Source organism: Stegostoma tigrinum, chromosome 12 (genome assembly GCF_030684315.1).
Source record: "Stegostoma tigrinum isolate sSteTig4 chromosome 12, sSteTig4.hap1, whole genome shotgun sequence".
Classification (NCBI taxonomy): domain Eukaryota; kingdom Metazoa; phylum Chordata; class Chondrichthyes; order Orectolobiformes; family Stegostomatidae; genus Stegostoma; species Stegostoma tigrinum.
Genome location: NC_081365.1, coordinates 29,890,497 through 29,906,337, shown reverse-complemented (window position 1 = coordinate 29,906,337; position 15,841 = coordinate 29,890,497). Strand labels below are relative to the sequence as shown.

Below are 15,841 nucleotides of genomic sequence, written 5' to 3'. Positions count from 1 at the left end.
GTAAAAATATTCTGCTTGTTCTTAACACTGAATCAAGTAACTTCACAATTTTCCTACATTACATGCCATCTTTGCTCTTGTTTACCACTCACTTCACCAGTCTATATCTCTCATGCAGGTTGTGACCTTTTCATCTAGGTTTGTATCATTAGTAAAATTAGTTTCTGACTCCTCTTGTTATCTGAGTCATTAATGTACATCATAAATTGTTGGGGTCCCATGATGCATATGCCAACCTGTTATATACAACCTGCCAACTTGAATGTGCATAATTTATGCCCACACTGTTTACCATTCATTAACCACTTCTTTATACATGCTACTGTGTTACGTGCAATTCCATGAGCCCTTAGCTTACCTATTTTGATTGGAATTCTTGAATTTCTTTTACAATTTTATGGAATATCACCAGATCATTTTGTGAAGATACATTATAGTCGCTACAAGAGCAGTTCAGAGGCTAGGAATACTGCAGCAAATAACTCCCCTCCTCACTCCCCAGTGCCCGCCCATCATCTATAAAGCACAAGTCAGGAGTGTGATTGAATACTCCCCACATGCCTGGATAGGTGCAGCTCCAAAAATACTCAAGGAGCTTCATCCAGAACAAAGACACTTGCTTGATTTGTTTAACGTCCACTCCCTCTTTCACTGATACTCAGTGGCAGTGTACTGTCTCCAAGAAACACTGCAGAAATTTGCCATAGCCCTTGGGCGACACCTCCAAACCCATGACCACTTTGATTTAGAAGAGCAGTATATATAGAAACACTACAACCTTTAAGTTCCCTCCAAGCCATTCACCATCTTGACTTGGATATATATATCATGAAGATTTATGAATTTTGCTGTATCTAGTAATGATACTTTGTAACATTGGTTTTAACATAATCAGTACAGTAATAGTGAGAGATTCGTGGACGTATGAAACCAGAATTGTCCCAGAGGGTAGTCAGTGTCTGGAATTCTGTTCCCTAGAATTGTGGAGGCTAAATCACTGAAGGTTTTGGAAGTATCAGGGAGGTGATAGTTATGCTAAGCTGGTACAAAAACAGATTTGAGTCGTATGTCAGATCATCTGAACAGTAGGCTTGAGGAGCTGAATGACCTATTCCCGTTTCTATTTCTTGTGTTCTTATGTTCAGTTTTGTAAGGGCTGCTTGGTGCCGTGCCTACCAAATGCTATTTATTTTTTGTCTAATCATTTTGTGGGATGTGGGTGTCGCTGGCTGGCCAATATTTCTTGCCCATCCCTAGTTGCCCTTGAGGAGGTGGTGGTGAGCTGCCTTCTTGAACCGCTACAGTCCTCCAGCTGTGGGTTGACCACAATGCTCACTGGGAGGGAATTCCAGGATTTTGACCCAGTGACAGTGAAGGAACGGCGATGCATTTCCAAGTCAGGATGGTGAATGACTTAGAAGGGAACTTGGAGGCGGTGGTGTTCCCATATATCTGCCGCCCTTGTCCTTCTGGGTGGAAGTGGTCACCGGGTATGGAGGGTGCTGTCTGAAGATCTTTGGTGAATTTCTGCAGGGCATCTTGTAGGTAGTACACTCTGCTGCTACTGAGCGTCAGTGGTGGATGTTTGTGGATGTAGTGCCAATCAAGCGGGCTGCTTTGTCCTGGATGGTGTCAAGCTTCTTGAGTGTTGGAGCTGCACTCACCCAGGCATGTGGGGAGTATTCCATCACACTCCTGACTTGTGCCTTGTAGATGGTGGACAAGCTTTGAGGAATCAGCAGGTGGGTTAGTGAGTTAGTATTCCCAGCTTCTGGCCTGCTTTTGTAGCTACTGTGTTAATGTGGTGAGTCCAGTTGAGTTTCTGGTCAATGGTAACCCCCAGGATGTTGATAGTGAGGGATTAAGTGATGGTAACTCTATTGAATGTCAAGGGGTATTGGTGATGGTCATAGGCTGGCATTTGTGTGGCATGAATGTTACTCGCCCCTTGTCAGCCCAATTCTGGATATTGCCCAGATCTTGTTGCACATAAACATCTTAATAGCAAAGACATTCACTTTAACCTGGAACTTTTGGAATTTAGCTTTCTGTTCATGTTTGAAATAAAGCTGAAATTAAGTCAGGAACAGTCATCCTGACCGAACTTGAGTTGAGGACTAGTTAACCATTTATTGATGAATAAACATAGCTGAATAGCATCTTTGATAACATCTTTTATCACTTTGGTAATTACTACCAGATTGAGGAGGGCACTCTTGTTAACACACTCTCAGCCAATTGCAACAATTTTTCAAATTTATTTTTATCACACAGCTATCATAGTTCAGTTAGGACACAGTTAGCTCAATCGAAATGAAGGAGCCAATTCTAAGATAATAAAATGTGAGGCTGGATGAACACAGCAGGCCAAGCAGCATCTCAGGAGCACAAAAGCTGACGTTTCGGGCCTGTGAAGGGTCTAGGCCCGAAACGTCGGCTTTTGTGCTCCTGAGATGCTGCTTGGCCTGCTGTGTTCATCCAGCCTCACATTTTATTATCTTGGAATTCTCCAGCATCTGCAGTTCCCATTATCTCTGAGCCAATTCTAAGGTTTCCTTGAGTGAAGGAGAAATGTTATTACCTTCTAACCCAGAGGGAAGAAAGCAAGCAACATTAAACTTCCAGACAACTGCAAGTAATAAGTTTGAAAAGAATATTGGTTCCAATCAGTAAGATAAAAGCAGATCCAGTTTCAAGTTTGAGACCATGACTTGTGAAAGTGAGACCTGTGTCCACAGTTGTTTAACTGTAGTCCTGTTTGAACAAACTGCCATGAAATTTGTAAATTCTAGAATTCTCAGATAATTGTAGTATCTTTCAGCTACTTTTTCACCATTTTCTCCTTTTGAGAGATGAGGAGGGGAGAGGGCAAACCTTTCCAGTCCCATGTATGTGAATTTATTTTTCCTTTCTGTGCTCTGCCAAGTAAGCTAGTCAATTATAGTTCATGTGTACTAGCTTCAATACCATTTTGAAGCTGAGCAGGTAACCTTTCTTCTCCTAATATATGGATCAATGTAAATTAAATGGAAGATCTGAGGTTTTGATATTGACTATAATTTCTGATTTTATTGCTTTTGGGATGAAATGGTAATTTCAATACATTGGTTTTGTTCCATCCATATGATTCCTTGGACCTGGTTAAGGGGAGAAAGCAGGAGGATGGAGTTGAGAAATATATCAGCCTGCACTGCCAGGGAGGGTAATGGAGGTTGGAAACCTTAGAACATTTAAAAATATTTGGATGAGTACTTCAAATAACACAAGAATATGGGGCAAGTACAGGAAATTAGGATTAGTGCATCTCTAGTGGTAGTTATGTCAAAGTACCTTTTCTGTGCTATATGAATCTGAGTCTAAATGAATCAGTGATAGAATGGTGGACCAGATTTGATGGATGGAATGGTCTAATTCTGCTCTTAAATCTGAAGTCTTACAGTAATGGCTGGAAAATGTCAGCCTTGTTTATCAGTCTTTCATATGAGTCTTTCTCAAGACATTGAAGCCTTGACAATAAATGTTAAGCCATTTAAATCCATATAATGTGAACAATTCTGTTTTATGTATCCTTGTAGCTCAGGATATTGGAAATGACGTGTATGCAATACAAAGTAGTCTTTTCTTACTTTCCTCCCACTTCAGCTACTTTATGCCCTGTTCTTTTTAGCTGTCCCTGGGAATTTGGGATTTGGGGAGCAATGGGAAAGTAGCGTTAAGGCTGCTGAGCAACTGGAATCATACTGAATAGTGGAGCAGGTTCAAGAGGCAGTATGATCTGCTCCTTCTTACGTTATTAAGGTTATAACACATAGCTGAAGCGATTTATTTAGCAAATGAACAGATTTTATTCAAAGGAAGACCATGTCCAAGTAGGTGATTTGTTTTTCTGGTGTGGGAATTGAACCCATGTTGTTGGGATCACTTTGCATCACAATCTATGAAGGTCCCACCTTCTTAAGCTCTTCTCCACCCCCCCCACCCCCCCCGGCCTTGTGGTGACCCTTGGGTTAAGCCACCACCAGTCCTCGCTCCCACTCCTTTAGGAAAGGAAACTTTCATCCTTGCCCTGTCTGGCTTGATTGTTGGAGACGAACAAAAAGTGATGCCCACATCCAATGAATGAGTAAAAACAAATTAGCAATTTCACTTCCAGGCCACAAGGTGGCAATTTTGTCAAATAGAAAACTAAGGATTGTTTCTGTAAAGTTAGGGCTCAGTTAGCTTTACTGTCCCTCTAATGAGTAGTATGTGGCCTGGGAACATGTCTAACATTGGCACAAAATGTCTTGATGAAAAGATTCCCATTGTTCAGGCATTGTGCTTGAAACTTTTCATTCATCCAAAAGCCTATAGCTGCACTTGAACTGGTTTGATATTCTTGCATAAAATTGCAAATGATCTGAGCCGTTTCTTGGCCAGCAGATCTTGAGTACTGAGAATTCTTTTAATAGATGTTTCAAGTGTGTAACGTATTGTCACGTTAAATCAGTGGCATTCTGTAACCTGAGGAATTGAAGTTGAAGGTTCAGAACCTCTTCCAAAATATGGGTAGATAAGCAGATTTAAAACTTCATAATAATTGAGACATTGTTACATATCAAATGTCATGATCTTAAGATAAAATTCACTACTTTGAAACCTCCTCCCCCATTTTTAGTGTTGAAACACTCTGAAAACTGTTTAACCAATTGTTTGTCGAACCAGATTTTGTGTGTAGATTGGCATGGATGTCTACATTTCAAAACAAAGATTAAAATGTTTCCTAGAAGGTTTTGAGCACATCTTCATCTTTATCTGAATCAAATAAAATGATTTTACTCCTTTAATGCTTCATCTCACAAAATTAAACCTGTCTAGAATATATTGGCTAAAACCTGCCTCTCCCTTCCCTACCACTGTAACCATCTCCAGCATGACATCTCTTCAAACATTGACATCCTCTAACTACAGCCTCATACATTCCCCACCATTTTGGTGCCTATAGCCAGCTAAACCTGGAGTTCCTTTTCTCAGATTCCTTGTTCCTCCTTCTCTTTCTTCTTTCAGATGAACTTTAAAACTTACCTGTTTGATCAATCTTTACTTACGTAACAGCTCCTTGATGGCTTTTGGCTGATTTTTATTTCTGTGAAACACCTTGGAACATTTTACAGTGTTAAAAGTGTTTTATAAATGCAAGTGATCATACCTTGCACCTGAAAGAACTTTCAAGTCATAAAGCAGATGTAATGCTTTATCCTAATCTTTGCTTTCCATATAATTGAATATTTCAAACCGATTTTAATAAAGATCTGATTCACTTCATACTCATAAATTCAACATCTTTGCTGCTCACATCCTGCAAAAGAAAATGTTAAAATAACTTATAGATTTTAAGACTTGTCAATACTATCTAGTGTTGTGAATTAGTTACTTCAAGGCAAAGAGAATTTTGGATGTTTTGCTGTCCTGTGTGTTTGTAATTACAGAACTAATACATTTCTTATGTACAATGCTGTGTGCCAATTTCTCCTTCTGTCCCCCCTCAGTCAGTGCAATCCTCTTCTTCAATCTATCCTGCTTACATGTGGTATCTTGGTTCTCATAAGAAGTTCCTACACTTTTTCCTTTTTTCTATTTAGTATCTTGCCTCTTCTATTAGGTGTTATCAGATAAGCATTTTCGACTGAAAATGTTTCTACACTTCATCTAAACTAGTAATTTTATCTATCCCTGTTTCTAACCCATGTGGTGGGATGTTGTGATGCCTCACATAATAATCTTTTCTAATGAACCCAATATTGTCTACCTTAAAACATCTTAATGCCTGTTGTTTCTGGTAGAACTGGGAATGCCAGAGTATGGCTGGTCAACATGTCATCCATAATACATTGCCCTTCATGTATGCATGTTTAACACTGTGTTGGCAGCCAGTTCAGAGGTACCTCACCCATATGAATTTGTCTCGGATCTTTCCTTCTGTGGGTCCAGGATCAGTGGGTACTGAAGACATCATTCCTGATCACTTCTTCATTTGAAAGATTTTCCTGCACCTTGATCAATATATTAATACGTTAGGCATCAGTTTCTAGTACTGTGTTCAAACTCTGAATTACCCATATCAGGTGTTGATCTGTACCCGTCTGTCTGTCCTGGATCTTTTTTGTCCCTTTTTTTCAAGACTTCCTTCAGTTGAGACCCTTAAGTTTTGAATTCGAGCCTTTTAGTCTACTGAAGCCAAATCAATTGAATTTACTGTTGGGGTCCTTGTGTTGAATGCTGAAGTGATATCATTGACCAGACTAATTTTCAGTCAGAGATAACAATGTGTAGAGCTGGATGAACACAGGCCAAGCAGCATCATAGTTTCAGTCAATCTTTTTCTTGGACTGGGAGCCAGCCTCTACATTAAAATAAGTGGCCAGTGTTATCACTTCTTTGACCAAAGCTGTATAAAGTGCTTGAGTCCAACCCAAATACCATTAGGCAAACTGATATTGGAAATGCTTAGAACAACATGTACCGTGAGCTAGTACCTTTTATTGTGCATGATCTCATCATTGTTGATTAGCTTAGGTCAATTTCTTGATAACCTAAAACCTACTCTTGTTAAATTCAGATATTTGTTGAATGACCCAGTCTCTCCAAAGAGTCTGTTATTCATCAATTTTCCGGGGTGTCTGTTCTTCTCCTATTATGATGTGGAGGTGCCATTGTTGAAATGGGGTTGCCAAGGTCAGAAATCACACAACACCAGGTCATGGTCCAACAGGTTTATTTGAAAACACAGCCTTTCGGAGCCTGAAGAAGGAGAGAGGCTCTGAATGCTTGTGTTTTCAAATAAGCCAGTTAGACTATAACTTGACGTTGTGTGATTTCTGACCTCTTTCTATTTCAGTGCCCTGTTGAATGATGTACTCTGTATTGCTTGTGGTATAGCTTGGTCTCATCTGTAACGTGGGTGTTTGTTCGTTGGGTGCTCTTTGTTCCTTCTGCTAAGAAAACTAATCTTAAAAGAATTGGATGCCAAACAGTGTTCTCTGTAACAAAACCAGAAGTTGCTGGTGAAGCTCAGCAACATCTACGATGAAAAATCACAGTTAATATTTCCCTTTCCCAGTGATCCTTTCTCAGAACTGAGCTTCTCCAGCAAATTCTGTCTTTGCTCTTGGTTTGCAGCATCTGCAGGTCTTCCTATTTTTATAATGTTTTCCTGTAAATTTAACGACTGTGACCAGTTGTTCAGGGTTAGTTCTGCAAAACAAAATGGAAAATTAACTAGTAAAATGCTTCAGTTGAGATGAGTGTTTCCAGCAACCTTCTCCTTTTCACATCCAAGTGAGTACATGTATCACTCATCTTATTTACCTTGTATGGCCTCACTCACTTGGTTGCAAACTTTACCTCTCACACTGGGTCTTGCTTTCACTTCTACCTTTCTATCATACAGAAATAATTAATCTCTAATCTGTTGCACCTCAGGCAGTTGCATGTACTGTTTTCTCTAATCATTTAACCCTTCCACTTGTGGATTCTGTTTTATCATTACCAGTCACAACATTCATAAGTTCATAAGATGTATAGGGGCAGAATTAGGCCACTTGGCTCATTGAAATCTGCTCTGCCATTCGATTTATGGCTTATATGCTCCTCACCCCCATTTTTCTGCCTTCTCCCCTTAACCCTTCAATCCATTACCAATTAAGAACCTAACTACTTCTTAAATTTACTCACTTTCCCAGCGTCCATCGCACTTTGGGGTAGTGAATTCCACAGATTTCACAACTCTTTGGGAAAAGTAGGTTCTCCTCCACTGTTATCAGTTGTTCCCTGGCAATCTCCTCGTCCTTTCTAGCATTAACTCAAATTAGGTTAATCTAGTTCCCTTTCTGGATGAACACAGCAGGCCAAGCAGCATCTTAGGAGCACAGAAGCTGATGTTTCAGGCCTTGCTTGGCCTGCTGTGTTCATCCAGCTCTACACTTTGTTATCTCGGATTCACCAGCATCAGTTCCCATTCTCCCTTTCTCGGTATTGCCCACAGTTCCATTAGGATACTGATAGGCCTGCTCATCACATGTATGGCATTTAGCTGATGCTTTCTTTTAATGTTTTACTACACTTATTATGTGCTGTCAGAGCTGCATGGGCAATAAAGGATGTGAAATTTTGTTTGATTCTCAGCAATTTATAAACTTAAAATGCAGACAGCATAAGCAACCTTGAGTAGGCCAGTTGGTTCCCCTCAAGCCTGCTGCAGGAGTGTGGTGGAGTTGATGTAGAATCCTGTAAGGCTAGAAGGTGCTGATGATCGCTTTCCCACTCCTGTTCTTTGTTTTATCCTCCTTCTGATCCATCCATCAAAATTTGTTTCCCAGCAATTCCCTGTGGATTTCACTCTTCTTTTAGCACCCTCTTAATCACTTCAACTGTTCTGCTATAAACCTGATGATGGAGCCCTTGAAGACTTCTTGAAGTTTATAGCCTTTCCTGTTTCACCAACTTTATCCTGCTTGACTCTAATATGAGTAATTTATTTTCCATGCTAGCACTATCCTATCTTTCTGATCAGCCCAGCTTTGACTTGCTGTCTCGCTAGTTGTTCCTGAGGGGTCTGACCTCTCTGTGTAGCTTTTTGGCTTTGGTTACCTGATACTCTCCTGACGTGCCAGCCGAGAGCTATTTTCTCATCCAGCATCTCTTATCCTGAGTTCTCCTTCACATTCTTTATATCGCATTCACATCTGTCCATGCAACTCTATGCTGTAACTATGGGGGTTAAACAAAAACCTACTCCCCCAAATGCAGTGTTACCCCAAGAGTTTGGCACAAAATCTTGCTGACTATGCCAAGCTGTCGTAACGATGCTTTCCAAACTGATAGAGGACTCCAGTGGAACAGATGAAGATAATTTATTTCATGCGTGCATGGAGAGAGGCTTTAACATGCTTGCTTTGCCAAATTACAGAACTCCTCCAAGCTTTATACAGGTTACAGTCTACGTATTACAAGCACAGTTACAATTCTCCCACTTCAACGCCCATGTTATTTTTTTCCCACCAACTTTGTAGGCATTGCCTTTTCCTGCCCATGGAAATTTAACATTCCTTTAAAGATTAAATGAAATCCTAATTAAGAAAATAGCTAAAACCAAAATAAGTAAGATGCGAAGTTGTTCGTTCTCAGGGAAATTGACGTTCCTTAAAGATTAAATTAGCTTCTCCGGTCCATTGTTAATTGGGATGTTTAGCATTTTATTTTGATGGACTTTCTAAAACAAAACAAAGTTACACTACATTTGTCGAGGTATCATTTTTCAAATGATTTGACTTTTGTTACTTCCTATGTACTTGGTTAGCTTGCTTTAACTTTTGCTAATTTGATCACTATCTACAACTTAAGATTTTGATTCCCACCCCATCACAATCATGCTGATAATTAAACTTCTTACAGTATTTTTTTTGCTCCTGTTCATCTCTGAACTGTCAACAAATTTCCCTTCCTCTCTGATGCACTTAGCACACACAGACACACGGTTGTGTGGGTCTCCATTGCAAGTTCCTCATCTGTTAAACTCAAACAATGTTGATTCCATTTTCATATTTGTTCCCAACAGTATTCTTTCCTTCTCCAAAGTTGGCACTCCCCTTGTCTCTCATTACTTTGATTGTCTTAAAATATTGTGACACTACATGATTAATAACACACTTTCCCAAATTGCAGCCAAGCTCCTGCAAACACTGTTAGATCCAATCCTGCTGTGATATTTTTCTTTTAATTCCCACAGTTTGTTTTCCAAATGTTGAGCATTCCAGTCTGTGTAGCTTATTTTGTTTTCCCCTCTTTGTTGAAATTTAATGCTGTTACTCTCCTTTGTGATTTTCTGTTCCAGCAAAAGCTCTTTCCTCTTCGTTACCCTACTTGGAATTGACCTTTATGACTTTCCTTTACGATTTATTTTCTTTTCTTGAATCTTGTATTTTTTTTCTTAAATTCATTTATGGGCAAGGCTAGCATTTATTGCCCATTGCTAATTACCTAATTACCCAAAGGACAATTAAAGTCAATTACATTGCTGTGAGTCTGGAGTCACATGTAGGTAGACTAGTTAACGTAGGTTCCTTTCCCAAAAGGATTTAGGGAACCAGATGAGTTTGTCTATCAGTCAACAGTGGCCATCATTAGGGTATCTTATTCTGTGTTTTAAAGAAAAAATTCTTATGGACCAGATCAGACCTTTTCAAATATTTTAGGGTAGCCAAAACCCTAATGTTTCCTTATTTTGAAGGCAAATATAACATGTCTATTCCTGATGCAGTGAGACCGTCAAACTACTTAAAGCTAAGTAAAATACAATTTATTTAAATTCTGTAGTTTTAAAGTACAACCAAAGAAAAGAATTTAGAATAGCAACTCTATTGGAAAACTTAACAGAATAATTGATACAGCAACTATTACTAATTAACTGTTCCAAAATGGTAACATCCCATAAACACTCCCTTGGCAAAAGAAGAAAATTCGGATACAGATTCTCACATGCGGTTCTTCAATCCAGGAGGGGGGAGAAAAAAATCAGGAGAAAATTCAGAGTAGCAGCTGGGAGATATTCGTAAGGCTTCCAACTGTGTTGAGATTCCAATAGCTTTTGATATTACAAGAAACCAAAACCGAGAAATCTTAATGTGAGAATTGGTCACAGCCATTCAGGCTGTTGGTTTTTTTTTGTTTTGTTTGTTTGTTTGTTTGAAAGAAGTTCGAGGCCTCCCAATCTGTTTACTCCAGTGGCCTCAGTCGCCAGCTCGGCACTTTGCTTTACATCCTCTCTTCAAATCAAAAACAGGATTAAAAAAACCTCTTAAAGTGATAATATCATCTCAAATTGACTTGAAAGTTCACTATTTGCAGTGGTGGAATTCAGACATATGCCCCAGAATATTAGCTTGATATTCTGGATTGCTTTTCTAATGACATGACTATTTTGCCAGCTCCACCTCACAAATTTGCATCTTGACCTCTGTGTTCCTTACATACTTCACCTTCTAATTAGTTTTTATTTTTGCAATTGCTGTCTTCTGCATCACAATTCAACAGGTTCACCTTGTACCCAAAACAATTTTCAGGCACAGTTGAATTGCTCCCTATTACATGCAACTCTTATCGCACAAAAATAGACAGTGTACTGCTGATAACTTTGCTTTATTTCTCATTAATATTAATTAAGTCCTTTTTTAAAAAAAAGTTCAAAATAATTCATTAGCAGATCTATAGTATTCAATTGGATGATTGCTATGTAAAAATTGAATATCTCTAGTATTGCAATGTATTTATTGGCCCAAATTTTGTTGTTAATGGATTTTGCTGTTGATTTTATAAGAATAAAACTGCTACGAAAATAAGTGATCACTTTCGAGGTACTTTATCATTTCCCAATGACACTTTAAATTTGTAGCCAATCACTGAGATCTATTGATGTGCAGCAACAGAGATGATAGCAAGCAAGTGAGCAGCTTTTCACATTGAAGAATTCATAACCAGTGAGCCAAAAAAGCATTTTCTTTGGTTTAATGTAAATGTTAGATTTGAGAGGGGAAATCATTTAAGGTTGAATTAAGATAGACTATAAGACAATGAAGCCAGAGTAAATAAAATGTGAAGTTGCTAAAATTCTCAGGGGAATTTGTTCCTTTTAAAGATTAAGTTAGCTTCTTTAGACCATCAATGACTGGGATGTTTAGCACTTTATTCTGATGTTGTTTTGCTGTTTTATTTTAACAAAAATAAAGTTGCACTACATTTAACAAGGTATATTTTCCTAAGATTTTACAGTGCGACAAACTGGCTAAGAGTTAAAGTTCTTGTTAACTCAGTTGGTATTCAATTCATTGTGGTATGTTGAATGCCTATACAAAATATTCTTTGGAGAAGCAGCAAATTACTGACTGACTATAACTCCTGGATTTTTGCATTAAAATATACTTGTGTGCCCACCAGAGGCTACTGTCTATTTTGCTGGAGCAATGATAGTGAAAGCTGTTATTGGGATGGTAATGAAAGCAAAACAGTCTCTTCCAATATTTAACATTGGTGATGACCAATGTTTCCTCTAAGCTACACAGCTACTTACATGCTTCTGCGCAGGCCAAACACAAGCTGCCCTTTCAAATTACTTTGTGGTCACGTAAAAAGTTGAAAGGACCATGATTCATAAACATATCAGTCACATACAATGTTAATTTGAGAATTGATACCTTTTGCAGAGGTAATTACATCAACTTCTCTGTTCCAGGGGAGTGCAGTGTGAGAAGAGATCAGAATGTAATATCTCGAAACAGAGCGAAAATGTAACCAGAGCAAAGGAAACTAGTACATCATCCAGAAGAATATCTGGGAAAGAGGATAGAGGTGTGTAGTATTAAATTATCTGGTATGTTGATGCACTAATTCTGATTATTTGTATTGCACTTTTTTCTTTTGAAAGAGAACTGTGGTCCAGAAGTGTTATTGACACCAAAACCTAGTGTCAACTTACTGTCCTAAAAAGTAGTACCAATTTAATGATTAATTTGGGAAGCATCTATACATGGCTAATTCTTAATCAGTTATTTCTTTAACAAACATGGAACTTGCAGCCGTGAATTTATCTGTACTCCATTGGTTTAGACATGAGCATAGGGAGCATGAGTAAGCATTTTGCAAATGATACAGAAATTGACTCTCTGGTTGGTATTGAAGAAGAAAGCTGTAGGCTGTAGGAAGGTATCAATGGACTGGTTAGGTGGGCAGAAAAACAAGGTCAATTTCAATCTGGGGCAGCTTATCGTATTCATAGAGAGAAAACAAGGCAAGGGAATATGCAGTATGTTGAAGGATTTTGAGAACTGTAAGTGAGCAGGGAGACCTGGGGGTGGGAGGTAGCAGTAAGCTGCTCCTTCAACCCATCTTCCTTGGAAAGAAAGTCAGCGTTGAATTGATGGACCTAGAAGAAGTCCATGCCATTGCCGTATCCATAACCTGCTGTTGGTTTTGGCACTTGGTCAACCTCGGTGTTAAGAAGGTTAGCTCAGAAGTGGTTGGGAATGTGGTGGGTTAGGTTTCTGGCCCACTTAGTGCCCCCCTGCTGAAACATAATGCACAGGGGCATGTAATGTTCACTCCACAATCCCTTTTATAGCCACTGGTTAAACGTAAAAGCGAATTTGAAAGTACAGCATTGTTGGACTATTTTTCCATGTCTTTATGTATTATATAAAAGCCTCATTTCAAACAAGTTTTAGAATCAGAAGTCATTTCAGAAAATCAGTTGCAACATTGTGGTGCCTTGATTTTGAACAGACTTTCAATTAGCTCAATCTTATTCTCCTGCACAAGTAAAATTTGCTATTCTGAAAGTGAGCTGCCTGTGTGACCTCTCTTCACTGCATCACTTAATGCTACGTTTGTTTTTGACATGGTTTAACTGTCTCCTAGTGCTGATTAGATTAGGTGAGCATTTTATAGTTAGATAAAAGCAAAATATTGAGAATATAGGAGATCCGAAATAAAAAGTCAGTTGGAGAAACTGAGCAGGACTGCTAGTGTCTCTGGAGAGAGAAAGTGGTGGCTTTTCAAATTTGACGAAGAACTGAAATTTGAAACTGAAAGAGGATGGAAAATGGTGCTGTTGTTTTGCTGTTGACAGCAGGGGGGAGAAAAAACGAGTGGAACAGAAGGAGGGTGCCCAGACCAAAAGGCAAAGGAAGTATTTATAGTAGTGAAGATGAGATTGAGTTGTAATAGAACTGTAAATAGAACTGAACAACCATGGGCGAAAGCAGAAACTGGGTCTGCTGTAGTGAGAACAGAGTCAACAAGATTCTGGTAGGTTGGGGTAGTTACGGAGGAAGAGGAATGACCTGGACCTTCAAATCTCTTTCCCATGCTAAGATGCCTGTCCTGTGTCTGTGCGGTCTCCCAGCAGAGCTCAACACAACAGAGAGGAACAGTACCTCTTTTCCTACTTGGGCACTTTACAATCTTCAGGACTCAACATGGAGTTCACTGCTGTAGACATTGAACTGTGCCCTCTTATTTTTGATTAAAAGCACTTCCTTTGTCTTCTGTATGTTCCATTCACATCACCTCCCCCTCTGTCAACAAAGGAAAAACCACTATTTTCCAGACCCTTTCAATCCTGAAACATTAACTGTGTGGCCAGATAAACAGATACTGCCAGGCTTACTGAATTTCTCCGTCATATACTTTTTTTAATAGCTAGGTGTTTTCAGTCCTAAGGGAGAAGGATATGTGCAATATTTCCAAACTATTCAAATTCAAACCTTGGCCCTGAGATGGATGAATAGTTTGTAAATCTATGCTACCATTCAAAAGTCTTTTACATAATGTCACTTCATTTACAGTGAGATAGGTTTTGCTAGTTTCAGATGAAGTTCCATTGAAGTGTCCGCAGTGAAAACACATTTCAGGAAAGGAAGCTCAATTTCTGGTTACAATTTGAGTGAAGTGATGCCGAACTCCTCATTTGGGTCACTGAGGAGGTACCATCTTATCGACAGAAGTGACGTACATGTTCTGGCCGTGCCTTAAACCCTGATCCTATTGTCACCATGCCTCTCTGTATGCCGTCCGTGGTTCCTCATTAAAGATGTTTATGTAGATATTCCAAAAGCCAGATAGTCTTTTTTGCGATATGGACTGAAGTTGAATGTTGCAGCTGACTTCAAGGGAATTGCTGGAAAATTGAAAACCTGACAATCCCATCCAGCCATCTATGACGGCCCTCTCCACAAAAATTTCCTCCGTCTGTAGGTATGGCTTTAGGGTCTTTTGAATTATTTAAACTGCTGAAATGAGCTGTAAATGGTGAATTATGAAAAAGTTTGTGACTTGGCCTGCGTCGTTACTGCTATGCTGAATGGGATTTCCTTGATTTCCTCTGCATATGGAGAAGGCCATACTCGGATTTCTGGCCAGAAAAGTTGTTGACGGATAAGTGGGTAAACCTACAGAAGACCGAGGGTAATCAGAATTTCTGTGTGTATAACTTCTGCCATCTCAACCATGTCCACCACGCAACAGGCTGTTGTGCTCATTGAACAGCAATCTTTCAAATGCTTTGACCTACGTTTTGTAGGTTTTGTATTTAATTTCTCAAACAACCAGTCCGGTAAGTAATTGGTTTTGATCAGCTATCTTTGGCCTCCTGTTAGTTCTGCGAGCTTTTGAACTTATGAAATCTAGTACGCCTGCAGAATGGATACCATTGATTGATATCAGTACTTGAAAAGCATTTTGATTATTTGAAGTTAAATAAAAATGGTTTATGTAGAAAACTGTAAAATATTGTTTTTTTTGCTCTCAGGTATTTGTGCAATAGAACAGACAGAAAAAAAAGGCCAGTTGTGGGAAGAGAATAAAATTAATAAAGACACATCAACAGAATCAGCACTTGCAAGCCCTAAGAAGAAAAGATTATGTACTGACCTTCAGGATCATTCTAGCCAAAGAGATGTTAATAGTGTTCCACCGTCACAGGTTAGTTGATATATTTTTGGCAGCTATTTTATATCTGTCATTTTTAAAATAAAAAATACGGTAGTGTCGGTTTGATTAAGACAATGTCATAAAGTTAAACGGCATCGAAACAGACCTTGTCAGTCCAAATTGCCCATGCTGACCAGATGTCCCAATCAGACCTAGTCCCATTTGCCAGCATTTGTCCCTTTTCCCTCTTAAATCCTTCCTGTTCGTGGACCTGTCCAGATGCCTTTTAAATCTTATAATTATACCAGCCTGTTCCAGCACCTTTGGCAGCTCGTTCCATTTAGGCACCACCCTCAGTGTGGAAAAAGTTACTCCTCAGGTC

The 15,841-nt window shown here is 39.0% G+C and overlaps 1 protein-coding gene across 5 annotated transcripts in view; it reads left to right on the top strand.

Moving 5' to 3' along the window:
* The window catches only part of senp7 (SUMO specific peptidase 7), a 111,064-nt gene that overhangs the window by 24,215 nt on the left and 71,008 nt on the right, over window positions 1-15,841 (top strand). For all 5 annotated transcript variants that reach the window (XM_048541035.2, XM_048541039.2, XM_048541034.2 and 2 more), the window contains 2 exons: window positions 12,266-12,381; window positions 15,338-15,510. In XM_048541035.2, coding sequence (XP_048396992.2) covers window positions 12,266-12,381; window positions 15,338-15,510 — 289 coding nt within the window. The remainder of the gene's footprint in view (window positions 1-12,265; window positions 12,382-15,337; window positions 15,511-15,841) is intronic.